The following is an 18,665-nucleotide window of genomic DNA, read 5'->3' on the forward strand; positions in this document are numbered from 1 at the left end:
TCCCGGTTGGATTTATTAGTGGCCAACTTATGTCTGGCCCCCAAGGTTTGGGCTCTCTCACATGTGGAAGCATCTTCTCGCAATCCACCCCATCAAACCTTTCATCATGTCAAAGACCTCAATCAGATCATCTCCAGTCTTCTCTTTTTAAGAGAAAAGAGTGGCTGCCTGCTCAATCTTTCCTGATAATTACATCCTCCCAGTTCTGGTATCTTCATGTACATCAGCAATCAATGTGGCTCTCTCCACTGGTGAATACCTGCACTTCATATGAGTTAAGGAACTGCCCAATGCTTCAAAGATTTTCTTTCCCTTTCCCGTAAGTCAGTTTTTCTGTTCATACCTCTGTGTACAGGATAGCCAACATCCAGAACCGCTTTTTGGGCCTTGGCACTGAAAGCATTGCCCAAAGGAAGACAAGGATGGGTAGAACCATGGTGAGGATTGAGGCGGAGACCATATGGTTGAGGATCATCACAAAGTAGCACAACATGTCTGACTGGGACACCATGGTGTTATACAAGGCAAACAGCAGCTTCAGGACATGAGGCAAACTACTGTAAAATTGGTCTGACTCCTCCAGTTCGATGTCATGAAACACCCTGAAACAATTTAGGAAGTTAATTTAGCAATGAAAATTTGTGGCCTTACCAACTTAGAAATGAGTGAAATACAGAACATCTATTTTTCTGTAATAAATCTTTACTTGGATGTCCATTAATGTAGTTATCTATATTATACTAATGTCGCAGGCTGAGAATAGTCTTCAACTGAAGTAGAGCTGAAGAACTGGATGTACAGCATCCAGAGAAAATAGATATAACTCTGAAACATCCATTTTGTCCTTATTTTTATATTTACATTTTAAATTCCTATGTCAACATTTAAAATGCAAGGTGCCCATGCAAAGTTGTCATATTGTAAATGCACCCTCATGCTCATGATGGCACTGTAGCAGGAGGGTGTAATTATGACAAATTTATAGAAACAGTTTCTGTTAGAAACAAGTATATAGAAATTTATATTGGAAAAGTTGACCAGAAGCAGGAACTGAAGCATGATGTTTAATTATATTAATGTACATTATCTGTTTCTAGATGGGGAGTGAGGACATGGAGTCGAATTAGGCTGGCTGAGAGATGCAGTCATCAAAATGCTTTAGAACATGTGGTACACAGTCCTCTTTACTTAGGAACATTGGAATTAATGATTCATGTCCTAGGCTGATAGAGCCTTTTGTCAACGGGGAAGATGAAGTTAATGATTTAATGGTAGATCAGATATGAGGAGTTGAGTGGTTATGCATATTCATAAGTCCCACCAAAAAAAGCAAATCTGCAAAGCAGGACTTACATTTATAAAGCCCCTTTCACATCCCCAGGAAGTGCCAAAGCATTTTACATCCAACGAATTACTTGCAATGCAATTGCTATTTAAAATACGTCACAAACATACTAAAATGTCAACAAATGGCATTCTAAAACTCCATCACCTTACCCATGCCTTTCACCTACCCCATCTTCTTACTCTTCCCTAACCCCCAACCTCATTCTCTTCATCTTCCCAATTCTCTACCTGTATCTTCCTCCTCTTTACCTACCTCCTCTTCCCAATCCACTGAACACCATTTCCCCCTCTTTCCCATCCTCCACCCTCTTCCTTTTCCCCTCTTTTTCTCCATCCACCTACACCTCCATCTCTTCCCTCACATTTGCCTCCCACCCCCTCTCTATAACCCTTAACATGCATGGGCCCGATTGTCCCTCCTTCCCACTTGCTGAGGCTCCCCATGTGAAATGCCATGCAAAGCTAGCTAGTATTGGTCATAACAAAGAGATGATACTCACTTGCTGAGGAGTAGATCACTTGCTGTTAGGAGATGACTCTCACAGGTGAGAGGAGTTAATTGGTCCATCTTTGACATCCTCTCATCAGATTCTGTGTACATGTTCTCCTCTGAGATGCTTTGACCATCAGAGCTATTTGCTGCTGCATTGTAGGATGGTGGGTGGTAAGATTGTGGAGTTATGCTGCCTTCAGCGATCTCATCTTCCTCTTCCTCTATGGTTTCTGTTGTTCCCTGCCAGGAAGTTGAGCTGGCAGACTGGATTAATGTACTAAAAAAAGGAACAGGTTTAATCAAAGTCAGAGAATATTCCATTAAAGCAACAAATTAGCCCTACAAAGAGGAGAAAGGGACAGTACCTAAAAAGCTAAACAGGATTAGAAGCAGACAGAAAGCCCTGGATTTTAAGAATGGCTCATTGGCAGCCCATCTGCCTTACAATCAGAAAGCTGTGGGTTCAGATCCCACTCCTGAGACTTACGAGAATAACCCAGGCTGACTCGTGCAGTGTAGTACTGGCTGTAGAGTAAAGGGTTAACTCTAATGTTAGGCACTGAGCATGTGCATCACTTACTGAGAGGAGATGAGTGTGCAGCATCTCAGAGAGTAGCTCCAGATATGTCTTGGTCTTTTTTAACCTTTGTAAAATGTTAGCATGTAAATAAATGTTTTTGAACCAAAGAGCATTGCCTCCAGCAACATCCCCTTTGAGAGGAAGAAACCAATGAACTTAGAGATAAACCCAGTATAACAGATGGATAACAAATTTTAAAAAAGGCTAAAAGGCAGCAAAAGATTCACTGTGCAGATGAAAAGCCAGACCTGATTGGATGTAGAGGCGGTCAAAGGATCTAGCCAAATCACAAGAAGACTGAGCAAAATTCAAAGGCTGAGGAAAAGGAATAATCCACTGTGCAGGTGAAAAGCCAGACCTGAGTGAAAGCAGAGTCAACCTACCTAGCCAAATCACAAGAAAGGTAAGCAAAAAGTACAGCAAAAAAGCTGAGCTTTCCTCTTAAAATAGGCAGCCATCAGGATTAGCACATCCAGAGCAGAGCGAGGGTCCCAGCTGGCACCATAACATGAGATGGCCCAGCTGAATTGAAAAAAAGAGTTCAAAAATGGTGCTCGGAGAGTTCAAAAATTGCCTTTAAGTTCAGTCCAGGATTAAAAATACAGTAGCTGGCCCAAATGACATTTTTTTTTTAAGATCTCCTATGCAGTTGATAAGTTAGAAAAAAAGGCCCACGATTGCAACGGGAGCCCGCCGAAACTGACAAAAGGTGGGAAGAACAGAGAGAGAGAGAAAACTAATGGTAGCTGCAGAGCCATGCTCAGGGAAGGGAAATGAAATTTAAAGAGGTACTCACCTGTACAAAAAAATGACCATGGATAGAAAATTAAAACTACCAGACCAGTTTAGGCTAAGACAAGGACCAAACCAAACCCAAAATTGGGAGTCTTGGAGAAGAAAATTCTTAGATTACAGCAGTACATCAGGATTAAGTAAGAAATCAGAAGAAGGGCAAATTGATACATTTTATACTTGTTTAGAGTATTTATGGATTAACTAATCCTAAACCAAGGTAAAGGTGAATCCTCAACTATATTTGATGAGATATTAAAAGCCTTTGACAAATATTTTAAACTTCGAGTTGTGGACAGTGCAGACCTTAAAAGAAGATCTGGAACACCCCCAATAAAGCTGAGAGACAAAAGACCCCCCAGAGTGAGGGAGATGGGAGGCTCCAAAGCAAGGGAGATGGGAGATCCCAGAATGAGGGAGGCGGGAGACTCCAGAGTGAGGGTGACAGGAGACCCCAGAGCAAGGGAGATAGGAGACCCCAGACCAAGGGAGACAGGAGGCCTCAGGCCAAGGGAGACAATACTCAAGCAAATCATGTCTGTGCAATGACATGCAAAAGCCGAAGAGTTTAGTGCAGAAGAAAGAAGGGGCTGAGAAGCAGCCAAAAGGCTTAAAAATAGAGCATTTTGAAAATACTGACGCATTACCCAAATGCAACATCAGGTGGCAGTACAGCTGTAAATGAAGGAAAGCTACCTGAGATAACCCAAAAGAAACAAAACCTGCAAAAGAAAATGAAACTATTCCACATGAAAATGTTTGTATCAAAGTTGAGTTGAAGGAACTCAACCAGATGTACAACCAAGCACAATAGCTGGCAGAAAAGGTACTCAAAGGAGATGCTGCCCTGAAAGACTCTTTGAAGAATCAATGTGTAGGCATGGGTAAATATGTTGAATTCTACTTCAGCAAAAGCAGTGTTGGGGCTATCAGTAGCAACAAAGCAATGCACTGAAGTGCAGCGGGAATTGGCAAGAGGTGAACAAGAAAATAAAAGTTGAAAGAACAGCTGATTATCCTTCAAGATCAAATGTAATAAGAAGCACGTAACTCTTCAGCAGCATGAAGAAATGAAGACTATCTTGAACAGCAGAATGGAAGAACAGTAGAAGAAACTTGAGGAGGCGCTGCTGAACTACAACTAAACTCAAGATGAAGCAGTTAAGCTTCGCCAAAAAAAAACCTGATGAAGGACCTTCACACGTTATTAGGATCCCTCAGGTAAAAGTTTGTTCCTCTGGAAAATTATAAAGAGAAGCAAACTGAACTTAATGTCACTCTGAGCAAACTGAAGAACCAATTGGCAGAGAAAACTCAGCAATGTTTAATATTCCAGGAGGAAGCCAAGAGAGAGAGTGAAGAACTGAAGGAGCAGTTGAATGGAAAAGAGGAGGCATTGAGAGGAAAAGCCGTAGAACTTTCCAAGCTGCAAGAGGATAATGAAGCTACGAATAGCACAATTACAGAATTGAAACAAGTTAAGACTTCATTGTAGACAGACCTGGCCAACCGTAAAACCAAAATGAAGGACAAGGACAAAGCTCTGCTACAGACAGAGAAAGAAATGACAGAAGTAAGATGGGAAAATGTAAATCCAATGGTGAAGTTCAAGGATGTAGAAGAAAAAACACTGAATGCCTCAAACTTATTAAAAACCTTTGAGTCACTGGAAAGTGAAATGGTTGAAATTGCGAAACAAGTGGAAATGAAGGTTCCATTTTTGAAATGTCAGTGTCTAGCAAGAACATGGCGGACTGCACAGAAAAAGAAAATCTGAGTCCACTCTAGGAATGACTGAGTGCACATTCCCTTTGGAAGGACCGGGACAAACTCATGGTGTCCAAAAAAGCAGAGGGGTTGTCAATAAAGAGAAACTTAAACTGAAGGAGTGCAAAAGGTATATCAAATGGAGACAACCAAGTGTCAGGCATACAGAATACTACAATTTCAATGCCAAACCAACAAAGTCAACCCAAAGCAACTGAGATTACCATTCCTCCAAATGTGGCAGAACGAGATCTGGAAGAATTGTCAAGCCTCCAGACCATCTGAATGTATAAAGTCAGACACTTGAAAAGGGGTAGCAAGTAAAGATTGTATTGTGAATATATTTGAGTAAGGATTTGGGGGGAGGTGTGGTATAAGGGTGTTCAGCAGAGCAAGGGTTAATGTGGGACTGGAGAACAGCACCACCCATGGTATGATGTAGAAGTCACATGATAATAGACTGTGTATACAATAGTTATAATTACCCAGATATAGACTGGGACAGTATTAGTGTAGAGGGCAGACAGAGGAAAGAGTTCCTAGGGTGTGTGCAGGAGAATTTTCTACAGCAGTCCATCAAAAAAAGAGGCACTGGTAGACCTGGTTCTTGGAAATGAGATGGGCCAACCAGATCAAGTGTCAGTGGGGGAACATTTAGGAGAGTGATCATTGTATCATTAGGTTTAGGATGACAGTAGAAAAGGACAATGGGCAGTCCAGAGCAGGAATAATTAACTGGGGGAGAGCTGACTTCAGTGGGGTAAGAGCGGAGCTAGACTGGAACCAAAGGTTGGTGGGGAAAACTGTAGCTGGGCTACCTTCAAAGAAGAAATGGTTCGGCCATAGTCAAGGTACATTCCCTTGAAAGGGAAAGGTAGGGCGAACAAACCCAGAGCTCCCTGGATGAAAAAGGAGATAGAAATTAAGACAAAGAAGAAAAAGTGTGCTTATGACAGGTGTCAGGTAGAAAAGACAATTGAGAACCAAGCTGAATACAGAAGTTTCAGAGGAGAGGTGAAGAAGCAAATAAGAGAAGCAAAGAGGGATTATGAGAAAAGACTGGCAGCCAACATAAAGGGGAATCCCAAAGTGTTCTATAGGCACATAAATAGTAAAAAGGTGGTAAAAGGAGGAGTAGGGCTGATTAGGGACCAAAAGGGGGATTTACACATGGAGGCAGGGGGCATGGCTGGGCTGTTAAATGAATACATTGCATCCGTCTTTACCAAGGAAGCAGATGGTCCTGAGGCCATGGTGACAGAAGAGGAAAATTGAGAAGGAGGAGGTATTAGACAAACTGTTGGTACTTAAAGTTGACTAGGCACCAGGACCGGATGAGATGCATCCAAGAATATTGGAGGCAGTGAGAGTGGAAGTTGCAGGGTTACTGGCCATAATCTTTCAGGGAGAGTGCTAGAGGACTGGAGAGTTGCAAACATTACGTCCTTGTTCAAAAAAGGTTGTAAGGATAAGTCCAGCAATTACAGACCAGTCAGTTTAACTTTGGTGGTGGGGAAGCTTCTAGAAACAGTTATTCAGGATAGAATGAATAGTCACATGGAAAAATGTGAGTTAATTAGGAAGAGCCAGCATGGATTTCTTAAGGGAAAATCGTGTTTGCCTAATTTGCTGGAGTTTTTTGAAGAGATAAAAGAGAGGGTTGATGAGGGTAATGCTACTGATGTGGTGTACATGGACATTAAAAAGGCATTCGATACAGTGCCACACAACAGACTTGTGAGAAAAGTTAAAGCTTGTGGAATAAAAGGGACAGTAGCAACGTGGATACAAAATTGGCTGAATAATAGGAAACAGCGAGTAATGGTTAATGGATATTTTCTGGCTGGAGGAATGTTTGTAGTGGAGTTCCCCAGGGGTCAGTATTGGGACCCTTGCTTTTCCTGATAACATTAATGATCTAGATCTTGGTGTGCAGGGGACAATTTCAACATTTGCAGGCGATACAGAACTTGGAAGCATTGTAAACTTTAAGGAGGACAGAATAGAACTTCAAAAGAACATAGACAAATTGGTGGAGTGGGCGGATAAGTGACAGATGAGTTCAATGCAGAGGAGTGTGAGGTGATTCATTTTGCATTTTGATAGAAAGAACATGGAGAGACAGTGTAAAATAAATAGTACAGCTCTAAAAGGGTGCAGGAGCAGAGGGACGTGGGCATATATGTGCATAAGTCATTAAAGGTGGCACGACAGGTGGAGAGAGCAGTTAATAAAGCATACAGTATCCAAGCTTTGTTAATATGGTCATAGAGTACAAGAACAAGGAGGTTATGCTGAATTTGTATAGGACACCAGTTAGACCTCAGCTGCAGTACTGTGAACAGTTCTGGGTGCCACACTTTAGGAAGGATGTGAATGGATTGAAGAGAGTGCAGAAGACGTTTAAAAAAATGGTTCCAGGGGTGAGAAACTTCAGTTATGAAGGTAAATTGGAGGATTTGGGACTGTTCTCCTTGGAGAGGAGAAGACTAATAGGAGATTTGATAGAGGTGTTCAAAATCATGAGGGGGGCAGGATAGAGTAGATAGGGAGAAACTGTTCCTGCTTGTAAATGGATCGAGAACCAGAAGGCACAGATTTAGAGTGATTTTCAAAAGAAGCAAATGCAATGTGAGAAAAAACTTTTTCATACAGTGAGTAGTTTGGGTCTGGAATGCACTGTTTGGAAGTATGGTGGAGACAAGTTCAATGGAGGCATTCAAGAGGAAATTAGACGATTATTTAAATAGAAACAATGTGCAGGGTTACGGGGAAAAGGCAGGCAAATGGCATTGAGTCATAAAGCTCATTCGGAGAGCTGGTGCAGACACTGAATGGTCGCCTTCTGTACTCTAATAACTCTGTGAGATTCTATGTATGTGTAGAGTCTGAAAGGAGCTGATAGAAACAGCACCCGTGCATGGCAATACTTTATATATGTATACAGTTATGGGTTAGCAATAAAAGATTTATGTTTAACCATTCAAACCTCCAGACCTCTCTGTGAAACACCAAACAACCTTAAAAACACCACCCACAGTCAGATGTAGAGAGAGACACCTGACAGTAGACAGGAGACAGAGATGAAAAAAAACAAAAAATTGCGGATGCTGGAAATCCAAAACAAAAACAGAATTACCTGGAAAAACTCAGCAGGTTTGGCAGCATCGGCGGAGAAGAAAAGAGTTGACGTTTCGAGTCCTCATGACCCTTCAACAGAACCAATTTTTGCCTTGTTCACCTTCATTGCTTTCCATTTCTCTCCTGGTGTTTGACAAGGTGTTTACTAAAACCCGCTTTCACAGCCAGATCTCCTTTCTCAGTGACTGTCTCCGTCTCCGACTTACCCCACGTGGATTTCAACTGAAATTCCACCCCTCATGTTTCGAACCCACCCAGGATTACAGGTATCTCCGGGACATAAAACGTTTCTCGGACTGCTGTTCCCGTCACATTCTGAGATCCACACTCAGTGCCATGCGTCGCCATATGAACACACTCGAACTCTCCCTCCAGCAGCACCGCCATACCCTTTTTCAAAGCTGCGTGTGCCCCCAGTTTCATTTTATTCTTCGTCTCATCCGATGCCTCAACAAAAAACTTTTTCTCTTTCTCTCAAGTGCTAAGGAGCGAAAGCTCCAGCAACTCATCGACACCAACACCCATCTAGGACCCTCCACCCCTGCCTGTCCCTCCGTCCCCACCCCATCTTCCAATCCCAGCCCCAGCCGTGTATTCACTATACCCCCTGACCTTCCCCTCTCCGACGCTGAACGTTCAGTGCTTAGCAAAGGACTTAGTTGCATACCCTTACGCCCTCATCTCAATGAAATTCAGGCTCGGCACGATGCTGAACTCTTCTTCCGCAGTCTTCATCTCCAGGCTCACTTCTTTGGGCAGGAGTCCTCTCCCCATTCAACGGATCCTTTTACCCACCTCCAATATTCTCCCTTCACCTGGACCCCTCCCTCTGGATTCTTACCTTCTCTTGATCTTTTCATTGAGAACTGTCGGCGCGACATTAGTGGTCTCAATTTCTCTGCTCCTCTCACCCATTCTAATCTCTCTCTCTCTGAACTTACTGCACTCTGTTCTCTCAGGTCCAACCCTGACATTGTCATCAAACCCGCTGTCAAGGGTGGTGCTGTTGTTGTCTGGCGCACTGACCGCTACCTCGCGGAGGCTGAGCGTCAACTCGCAGACACTTCCTCCTACCTCTCCCTGGACCATGACCCCACCACTGAACATCAAGCCATTGTTTCCAGGACTGTCACTGACCTCATCTCCTCTGGGGATCTTCCTTCCACAGCTTCCAACCTGATAGTCACCCAACCTCGGACGGCCCACTTCTACCTCCTACCCAAAATTGGTTCTGTTGAAGGGTCATGAGGACTCGAAACGTCAACTCTTTTCTTCACCGTCGATGCTGCCAGACCTGCTGAGTTTTTCCAGGTAATTCTGTTTTTGTTTAGGAGACAGAGATGTATGGAGAGACCAAAGTGGAAGTCAGCATGAAGTTAAACCCCAGTTGGGGCTATACTTTGTACATATGTATATAGTTATGTGTTACCATAAAGCACTACTGTTCAACTTTTCAAAACTCTTTGTGAGACATACTGAATAAACTACAACACAAATAACAAGGGCAGCCCAGTGACTGACAAAACAAGCAATGTGGGAAAAAGACAACCTCGAACCAGGGTGAAAAATGGTTACTACGCTACCCCTACCAGAATCCTTTCAAAATATAGAGGACATCAGACAGGCTGAGCAATGACAAAGTTGACAGAGACATTTTACCCCAAACCACAAGGCCTCAGGCCTTGCAACTAAAGAGAACAAAGATCAAGTTAGTACTTTGTTAAATGCTTTTGGGAGCGTAGCAAATGAGTGTGAGCAGACAGGTGATGAACGAAGGGACAGTCTCATACGAGGATGTCATCGAAGCTTTTGACTAATACTCAGTATTCATAAAAATATTATCAATAAGAGGATGAAATTTAATCAGCGCAGTCAAAAACAGAGTGAAGGGATTTAGTAATTCATCAATGAATAATATCACCTAGCTGAAAATTGTGAGTATGGAAGATGAAAAGACATGATCAAAAATAGAATAGTCGTTGATGTTTTACCTGAGAATCTCTCTAGCTTCTTATAAACTCGGGAAGGTTTAAATTTAAGCAAAACTGTACAAATGGCAGACAAGCCAAGGAGTGGAGGCAGTATAATACTTTTGTCTGAGATGAGGGGGAAATTGCCCAAGGACAGCCTGATGAAGTTGTTCAATTTCTTGGTCATAAAACTGAAAGTATACAAGGCAGCAACCAGGGAAACTCCCTGAAAGGGCACCAATTGCCATGGCGGGATTGAGGGTCCACAGGCAGGAAGAATGCCCCACCCAAATTGCGCAGTGCCATGGCTGTGCCAAGTTAGGCCATTTTAAAGCAGTCTACCATTCCAGGAAATCTGTATTTACCAGAGAAGGAGAAATCTGTTAAAGCAAACTCCATCCAAGAAACTCAAGTTGACTCAGAATGTTGTGAATCAATCTTTGTAAACAAAACTCTATTTGTACAGTCACAGGAGGACATCAGAGGTCTTTCATTTCTCTTCCAGGAGAGGCTAGATAAATCAGGAGACAGCAAGGATGCTGCAGCAAGGGTGAAGGTGACCAGCTGTAAGATGACATCCCAGATCTTAATTAGCTTTTGCAGGAAAGAGTGGAAGAGGATGAAAACCAATATGCCATTGAGCTTGATGATTTGTTGCAGGAGGAGATCCTGAACTTTGCTTTACTTTTTGAAGACAACATACATTCTGATGAAGTTCCAGAGATGTTCAGTCCTGTTGAGGAGCAAACTCACAATGAAGAGAGTGTGCAAGCTGAACCACTGTCTACAGAAAAGTACAATATTAGCAGGGCAATCATCACATTTCTTCAGAATATTTTTTGCCCTTCTCTTTATCTGTCTGATTTGTTCATGGATGAGACATTGTATAATACTTTGTTCTTTGCAGTCAAAGTTTGTAGACCCTCTGGAGCTGTACAAATCTTCACAGGAGCTGAATGGGATTCATTTTTTCAGTAACAGCAGCCTGCACTCCAACCTTTCTCCAAGGGAGAAAGAAGGGAAAGAAAAAAAGAGAAAAGGAAAATCTCTGTTCATTGCCTTTATACTGCAGACTGAAAGCAGAAATCTCTGATTGTGGAGGTCGGTGCCTTCCAAAGAGAAGATTCTGGAGAGAATACATCCCATATATACTCAAAGAGAGCCGAGAATACAGTCAGACATTGACGCCACTAGCACAAGAGACTTTGGGAGAGCTGTAGGAGAATGTGTGTATTAATAACATAGGGATATAGACTTGGGGTGGGGCGGGGGGGAGATGTAGAGTAAAGGTTAACCCTAATGATAGCCACTGAGCATGTGTATAAAGAGCTATTCACAGTGATGATAGATGATGCAAAATATTTGTTTAACCTCTCTGTCATTTTCTTATTCTATTATCTTTTCTCTTGCCCAAACCTGAACTAAGATTTTAAAAATAAGGTAAACATCTCCCCTCATGTGACTCTGTCACGTGAGCAGGGACATGTTAGAAATGAGATTTAAACATTTTTATTTTATTTTTTAATTAACATCAGAAACTTCATCCTGCCCGCGGATGAGGTTTCCTCAAAAATCCAAAGGCCGTTTGGCCTTTTTGCCCACCCACCAACTGTAAGATTGGACAGGCAGGAAAAAATTCAATTTTTCACCAGCCAAAATATCATCGCACGTTATTTCACGCTCAGGTGGTGTTGGGTGTGCGCCCGCATGCCGAGGTGAAATTCAGTCCCGTGTTATTCTTAACTTTCCTAGTCAGTCGTGGATGGATCATTTTGCCACTTGAGTAATAATATTTTAATGCCCTATTACTTTTTAAAATGTAGAGATCTAGAATGCGTACCATCTCTCTTACATGTCATCCTTCCTGTAGGATGGCCAACAGTGTATTGATGTACTTCAGTGTTATTTTAGAATAGCACCAATGAATTGGTATGAACAGCAACTTTCCACCAGCTTTATAATATATTGTACTAGAAAGCAACAGGAACACAGAGAATAACAACGGGTGCGCCGGTAACTGGCCAGCTACTATCTCCAGCCCGAACATTGCCAAGCTAAGACAGCCCAGTCAGTTTTGACAAGAGTGCTGTATATTTTAACCTTGAGGGCACACTGCCCAATGATGAGGTCATGTCAATGTTGGGCATCTTCTGCAGCCTCCACCTAATGCGATTGCTAGACTTTGGGATCACAGAGGCCGGCTCCTCAATGTCATCTATATCATCGATGGTTGCCGGTCTGGAGTACACGATGGTGACTTCAGTGTTACAACTGAGGAAACACAAAGTGAAAAGTTAGTGATCAAAATCAAAAAAAAAACAGCAACGTCTTCCTGTAGGTAATTAATAAGAACATCTATTATGCAGGACATGCACACAGGGTGCTCAGTAAAGCTAAAGCCATGGAACAAATTCTGAGATGGTGGCATAGTGGCAATGCCGCTGGACTAATAATCCAGATGCCCAAGCTAATGTTCTGGGGACATGGGTTCAAGTCCCACCACGGCAGCTGGTGGAATTTAAATTCAGTTAATAAATCTGGAATATAAAGTGAGTCTCAGTAATGGTGACCATGAAACCATCATTGATTCTTGTGAAAACCCATATGGTTCACTAACGTCCTTTTAGGGAAGGACTGGCCTATATGTGACTCCAGACCTAGAGCAATGTAGTTGGCTCTTAACTGCCCTCTGGAATGGTGCGGCAAGCCACTCAATTGAAAGAGAATTAGAGATGGGCAGCAACGCCCACATCCTATGAAAGAATAATTTTAAAAAAACAATTGATGTGGGTATTCAGAGTTGCAACAACCTAAGGGTAATTATGAAAGCTTATGCTTTATGAAATCTCATTTGTACCTTTCAGATACAGAGGAGGCCATTTAGCCCCTTGAGCCTGTTCTGCCATCATTCAATGAGATGCTGGCTGATTCCATTACAAAAATCTATCAATCTCAGATTTAAAATGATCAGTTTACATAATATCTATTGCTTTTTGTAGAAGAGAGCACCAATCCTGTACTGATGTGCACAGAGAAATGTTTTCTAATTGTAGCAGAAATTGTTTCTCTCTTTCTGCTCTATTTCCCTTAATATTTTGAAAACCTTGATCAAATCACACCATAACCTTTTACTTCCAGAGAATACATCCCTATTTCGTTTAAACTGTCTTTGCAATTTATCCCTTGGTGTCCAGATATCATTCTGATGAATCTAGGCTGCACTCACTCAAAGGCCAATTTTCCTTCCTAAGATGTGGTGGCCCAGTACTCCAGATGTGGTCTACAAGGCCTTGTGTAGCTTTGGATAAACTTATGTATTCTTGTATTCTAGTCCCCTGTATTCAGGCCAACATTCCACTGCTTTTTTTGATGGTGGAATTTGAATTCGAGAAATAAATTTGATGACCATGAAACCATTGTTGATTGTCGTAAAAACTCATCTGGTTCACTAATGTCCTTTAGGGAAGGAAATCTGCTGTTCCTCACCTGGTCTGGCCTACATGTGACTCCAGATCTGCAGCAGTGTGATTGACTCTTAAATGCCCTCTGAAATGGTCTAGCAAGCCACTGAGTTGTATCAAACCATTACAAAGTCTCAAAAAGGAATGAAACTGGATGGACCACCCAGCATCGACCTAGGCACCGGAAACAACAGTGGCAAACCTAGTCCTGCCGACCCTGCAAAGTCCTCCATGCTAACATGTGGGGGCTTGTACCAAAATTGCGAGAGCTGTCTCACAGGCTACTCAAGCAGCAGCCTGACATAGTCATACTCACTGAATCATACCTTACAGACAATGTCCCAGGCACCGCCATCACCATCCCTGAGTATGTCCTGTCCCACAGGCAGGACAGACCCAGCAGAGGTGGCAGCACAGTGGTATACAGTCGGGAGGGAGTTGCCCTGGCAGTCCTCAACATCGACTCCGGCCCCCATTAAGTATCATGGCATCAAACATGGGCAAGGAAACCTCCTACTGATTACCACATACCGACTCCCCTCAGCTGATGAATCAGTGCTGCTCCATGTTGAACATCACTTGGAGGAAGCAATGAGAGTGGCAAGGGCGCTGAATGTATTCTGGGCAGGGGATTTCAATGTCCATCAGCTAGAATGGCTCGGTAGCACCATTACTGGCCGAGCTGGCTAAGTCCTAAATGACATAGCTGCTAGACTGGGTCTACGGCAGATGGTGAGGGAGCCAACAAGAGGGAAAAACATACTTGACCTCATCCTCACCAACCCGCCTGCTGCAGATGCCTCTGTCCATGACAGTATCAGTAGGAGTGACCACTGCACAGTCCTTGTGGAGACGAAGTTCTGTTTCACATTGAGGATACCCTCCATCATGTTGTGCGGCGCTATCACTGTGCTAAATGGGATAGATTTCGAACAGATCTAGCAAGTCAAGACTGGGCAACCAGGAGGCGCTGTGGGCCATCAGCAGCAGCAGAATTGTACTCAGTTACAATCTGTAATCTCATGACCCGGCATATCCCCCACTACCGTTACCATCAAGCCAGGGAATCAACCCTGGTTCAATGAAGAGTGAAGGGAGGCATGCAAGGAGCAGCACCAGGCATACCTAAAAATAAGGTGTCAACCTGGTGAAGCTATAAAACAGGACTACTAGCATGCCAAACAGCATAAGCAGCAAGTAATAGGCAGAGCTAAGCAATTCCACAACAAACGGATCAGATCTAAGTTCTGAAGACCTGCCACATCCAGTCAAGAATGGTGGTGGACAATTAAACAACTCACTCCACAAATATCCCCATCCTCAATGATGGAGGAGCCCAGCACATCACTGCAAAAAATAAGGCTGAAGCATTCGCAACAATCTTCAGCCAGAAGTGCTGAGTGGATGACCCATCTCGGCATTCTCCAGAGGTCCCTAGCATCACAAATGCCTGTCTTCAGCCAATTTGATTGACTCCATGTGATACTAAGAAACAGTTGAAGACATTGGATACTACAAAGGCTGTGGGCCCTGACAATATTCCGGCAATAGTACTGAAGACTTGTGCTCCAGAACTTGCCGTGCCCCTAGCCAAGCTGTTCCAGTACAGCTACAACACTGGCATCTACCCGGCCATGTGGAAAATTGCCCAGGTATGTCCTATACACAAAAAGCAGGACAAATCCAACCTGGCCAATTACCGCCCAATCAATCTAGTCTCCATCATTAATAAGTAAAGTGATGAAAGGAGTCATCAACAGTGCTGTCAAGTGGCACTTGCTTACCAATAACCTGCTCACTGATGGGTTCTGCCAGGCCCACTGAGCTTCTGACCTCAGTACAGCCTTGGTTCAAACATGGACAAAATTGCTGAACTCTAGAAGTGAGGTGAGAGTGACTGTCCTTGACATCAAGGCAACATCTGACCAAGTGCGGCATCAAGGAGCCTGAGCAAAACTGGAGTCAATGGGAAACAGGGGGAAAACTTTCCACTGGTTGGAGCCATACCTAGCACAAAGGAAGATGGTTGTGGTTGCTGGAGGTCAATCACCTCAGTTCCAGGGCATCACAGCAGGAGTTTCTCAGGGTAGGGTCCTAGGCCCAACCACCTTCAGCTGCTTCATCAATAACCTTCCTTCCGTCGTAAGGTCAGAAGTGGGGATTTTCGCTGATGATGGCACAATGTTCGGCACCATTTGCGACTCCTCAGATACTGAAGGAGTCCATGTCCAAATGCAGCAAGACCTGGACAATATCCAGGCTTGTGCTGAGAAGTGGCAAGCAACATTCACGCCATACAAGTGCCAGGCAATGACCATCTCCAACAAAACTGAGTCTAACCATCTTGCCTTGACATTCAATGGCATTACCATTGCTGAATCCCCCACTATCAACATCCTGGCGGTTGCCCTTGGCCAGAAACTGAGCTGGTCTAGCCACATAAATACTGTGGCTACAATGGCAAGTCAGAGGCTAGGAATCTTGTGCCAAGTAACTCACCTCCCCAAAGCCTGCCCACCATCTACAATGCATAAGTCAGGAATGTGAAGGAATACTCTCCTTTTGCCTCCTCTCAGAGTTAGGGGTTGCCCATTTAAGACAGGGATGAGGAGGAATTATTTCTCTCAGATGGTAGTGAATCTGTGGAATTCTTTACCGCAGGGGGCTGTAGAGGCTGGGTTGTTGCGTATACTCAGGGCTGATTTTTAATCAGTAAAGGGGTCAAGGGTTATGGGGAAAAGGCAGGAAAGTGGAGTTGCGGATTATCATGATCTTGTTGAACAGCGGAGCAGACTCGTTGGGCTGAATGACCTACTTCGGCTCCTACGTCTTATAGTCTTATGGTCTTATGGATAAGTGCAGCCCCAAAAACACTCTAGAAGCTTAACACCATTCAGGACAAAGCAGCCTGTTTGATTGGCACCCCATCCACAAACATTCACTCCCGCCACCGACGCACAGTGGCAGCATAGTGTACTATCTACAAGATGCGCTGCAGAAACTCACCAAGGCTCCTTAGACAGCACCTTCCAAACCCATGACCACTACCATCTAGAAGGACAAGGGCAGCAGATACATGGGAACACCACCACCTGGATGTTCCGCTCCAAGACACTCACCATCCTGACTTAGAAATATATTGCCGTTCCTTCACTGTTGCTGGGTCAAAATCCTGGAACTCCCTCCCTAACAGCACCATGGGTGTACCTACACCACATGGAATGCAGTGGTTTAAGAAGGCAGCTCACCACCACCTTCTCAAGGGCAATTAGGGATGGACAATAAATGCTGGCCTTGCCAGTGATGTCCACATCTCATAATTGAATAAAAAAATTAGAGTATCTGCCCATTATCCCTATTGCCTGTCTCCTGCCCCTGAGCCAATTGCCTAACCAGGTCAATAATTTGCCTTCAGTTCCACAAGCTTCAATTTTAATTAGCAGTCTCACATTAGGGAATTAATCAACTGCCGTCTGCAAATCCTTGTAAGTAACATCCAAAGATACTATCCTGTCCGCACTTTAGTCACCTCTTTATAAAATTCAATCAGCTTCTTGAGGAATGACCTGCCCATTACAACCCCATGCTGGCTCTCTCGATTTTCAAGGTGTTCAGTCACTCTACCCTTAATTATAGACTGTAGAAATATCCCAACAACCGATGCTAATTCCTTAACTAGTGGATTGACATGAGCAGTTTTCCATTTTAAACACTTCCCAAATCAAGAGAATTTTGGAAGAACTTGCACCAACAGCTGAAAGCAAATGCATTCAGGTTAGATATTTACATCAAATGAATTGACGAGGACTAGTTGCAAGTCGCCAGACATATGTATGGCCATTCACAGACTGCCTTTGCCAGGAGAAAATCTCACACAGGCATTTTAGGGATGAAACAAATGCTATTTTCTAACATTGGATTTACCCTCATTATCTAAATCCATATAAGATAGACAGAAATGTACCACATTTAACCACACTCCTATACAAAATGCTATGTACTTATGTTCAAGAGACTGAACAGATCAGATTGCAATCGGGTTCACAGTTGAACAGCTGTCAATACTAACGGCAATAGAGCATGCTCCAATGTTGCACCACTGCTTTGTTCAGTAAATGCTGCAATTATATTTAACATAGCGATCGAGGACGAATCAGCATTTCTACAGCAATACACGGTTGCCTGGAATTCTAACACTGGACTACCTGTATTGTGGCCACATTGGGGAGAACTTTCTCTCCGTCGGGTGGGCTGGTCAGGTGCGGGTGTGGGTGGGCACAGAGCTGATCGTTGCCCACGATTGGCTGTGCACTGCCATTTTGCATAGGCGGGCCAATTAGGGCCCGCCCAGTGTGAAGCGCGCCCGGAAGCACTCAGCACTACCTGTGTGGGTGGGGGTTTGGGGGGGGGGGGGAGGGTGGGGGGGTAGAGCGGGGGGAAGAGGGAGAGTCAGGGCCTGTGCTCTTTCGCACAGAAATCTCCTGAGACACAGAGCTGCCACAGGGAGATTAATTTCATAATATGAACTTTAAATAAGAACCTAAAAAAAAATTTACACATGCCCTCTCATGTGACAGTGTCACATGAGCTGGGACATGTTTTACAAATCTTCCAGAAATATTTATTAATGTTATAAATCCTTCATGAAACCTCATCACGCCAGTGGCTGAGGTTTCCTGAAAATCCTTAAGGTTGGATGGGCAGCTTTCTCAATTGTCTTAATTGTTTGATTAGTGGCCTTAACAGGCCTTTGACAGTTCGGCGGGTGCACAGCCAACTCTGGTGCGTGCCTGCTGAACGGAAGATCAGAATTACACGTGGTGATATCGGAACGCACGCCTGATATCACCGCGCATCATTTTATGTGTCAGCATGTGGAGCCCATTCTGCCCATTAAGTACATTACCTGGACACACTGCTGTCTCTGGACAGCATAGAATCAGTACTGGTCATTTTTTGGTAGCCCGATTCTGTAGTTCGCTTTCCTTCCATTGTCTCATCTCCCACCAAAACTCCATCAGTGCTGCGGGAAGCTTGACTTTTCAGCTTGGCATTGTAAAAATGGTGAATGGTCTCCTGGTTTGAAAGCTTTCCCTAAGTCAAATGGAAAGGTC

The 18,665-nt window shown here is 43.6% G+C and overlaps 1 protein-coding gene across 1 annotated transcript in view; it reads right to left on the reverse strand.

Annotated features, from left to right (window-relative positions):
• si:dkey-11f4.7 (piezo-type mechanosensitive ion channel component 2) overlaps positions 1-18,665 on the reverse strand; it is a 327,077-nt gene that overhangs the window by 64,933 nt on the left and 243,479 nt on the right. Inside the window, exons 34-37 of the mRNA XM_041205475.1 lie at positions 18,458-18,645; positions 12,191-12,361; positions 1,848-2,117; positions 344-602 (exon numbers count right to left, since the gene is read on the reverse strand). Of these exons, the coding sequence (XP_041061409.1) occupies positions 344-602; positions 1,848-2,117; positions 12,191-12,361; positions 18,458-18,645 (888 nt within the window). The remainder of the gene's footprint in view (positions 1-343; positions 603-1,847; positions 2,118-12,190; positions 12,362-18,457; positions 18,646-18,665) is intronic.

This window comes from Carcharodon carcharias, chromosome 14 (genome assembly GCF_017639515.1).
Source record: "Carcharodon carcharias isolate sCarCar2 chromosome 14, sCarCar2.pri, whole genome shotgun sequence".
Taxonomy (NCBI): Eukaryota; Metazoa; Chordata; class Chondrichthyes; order Lamniformes; family Lamnidae; genus Carcharodon; species Carcharodon carcharias.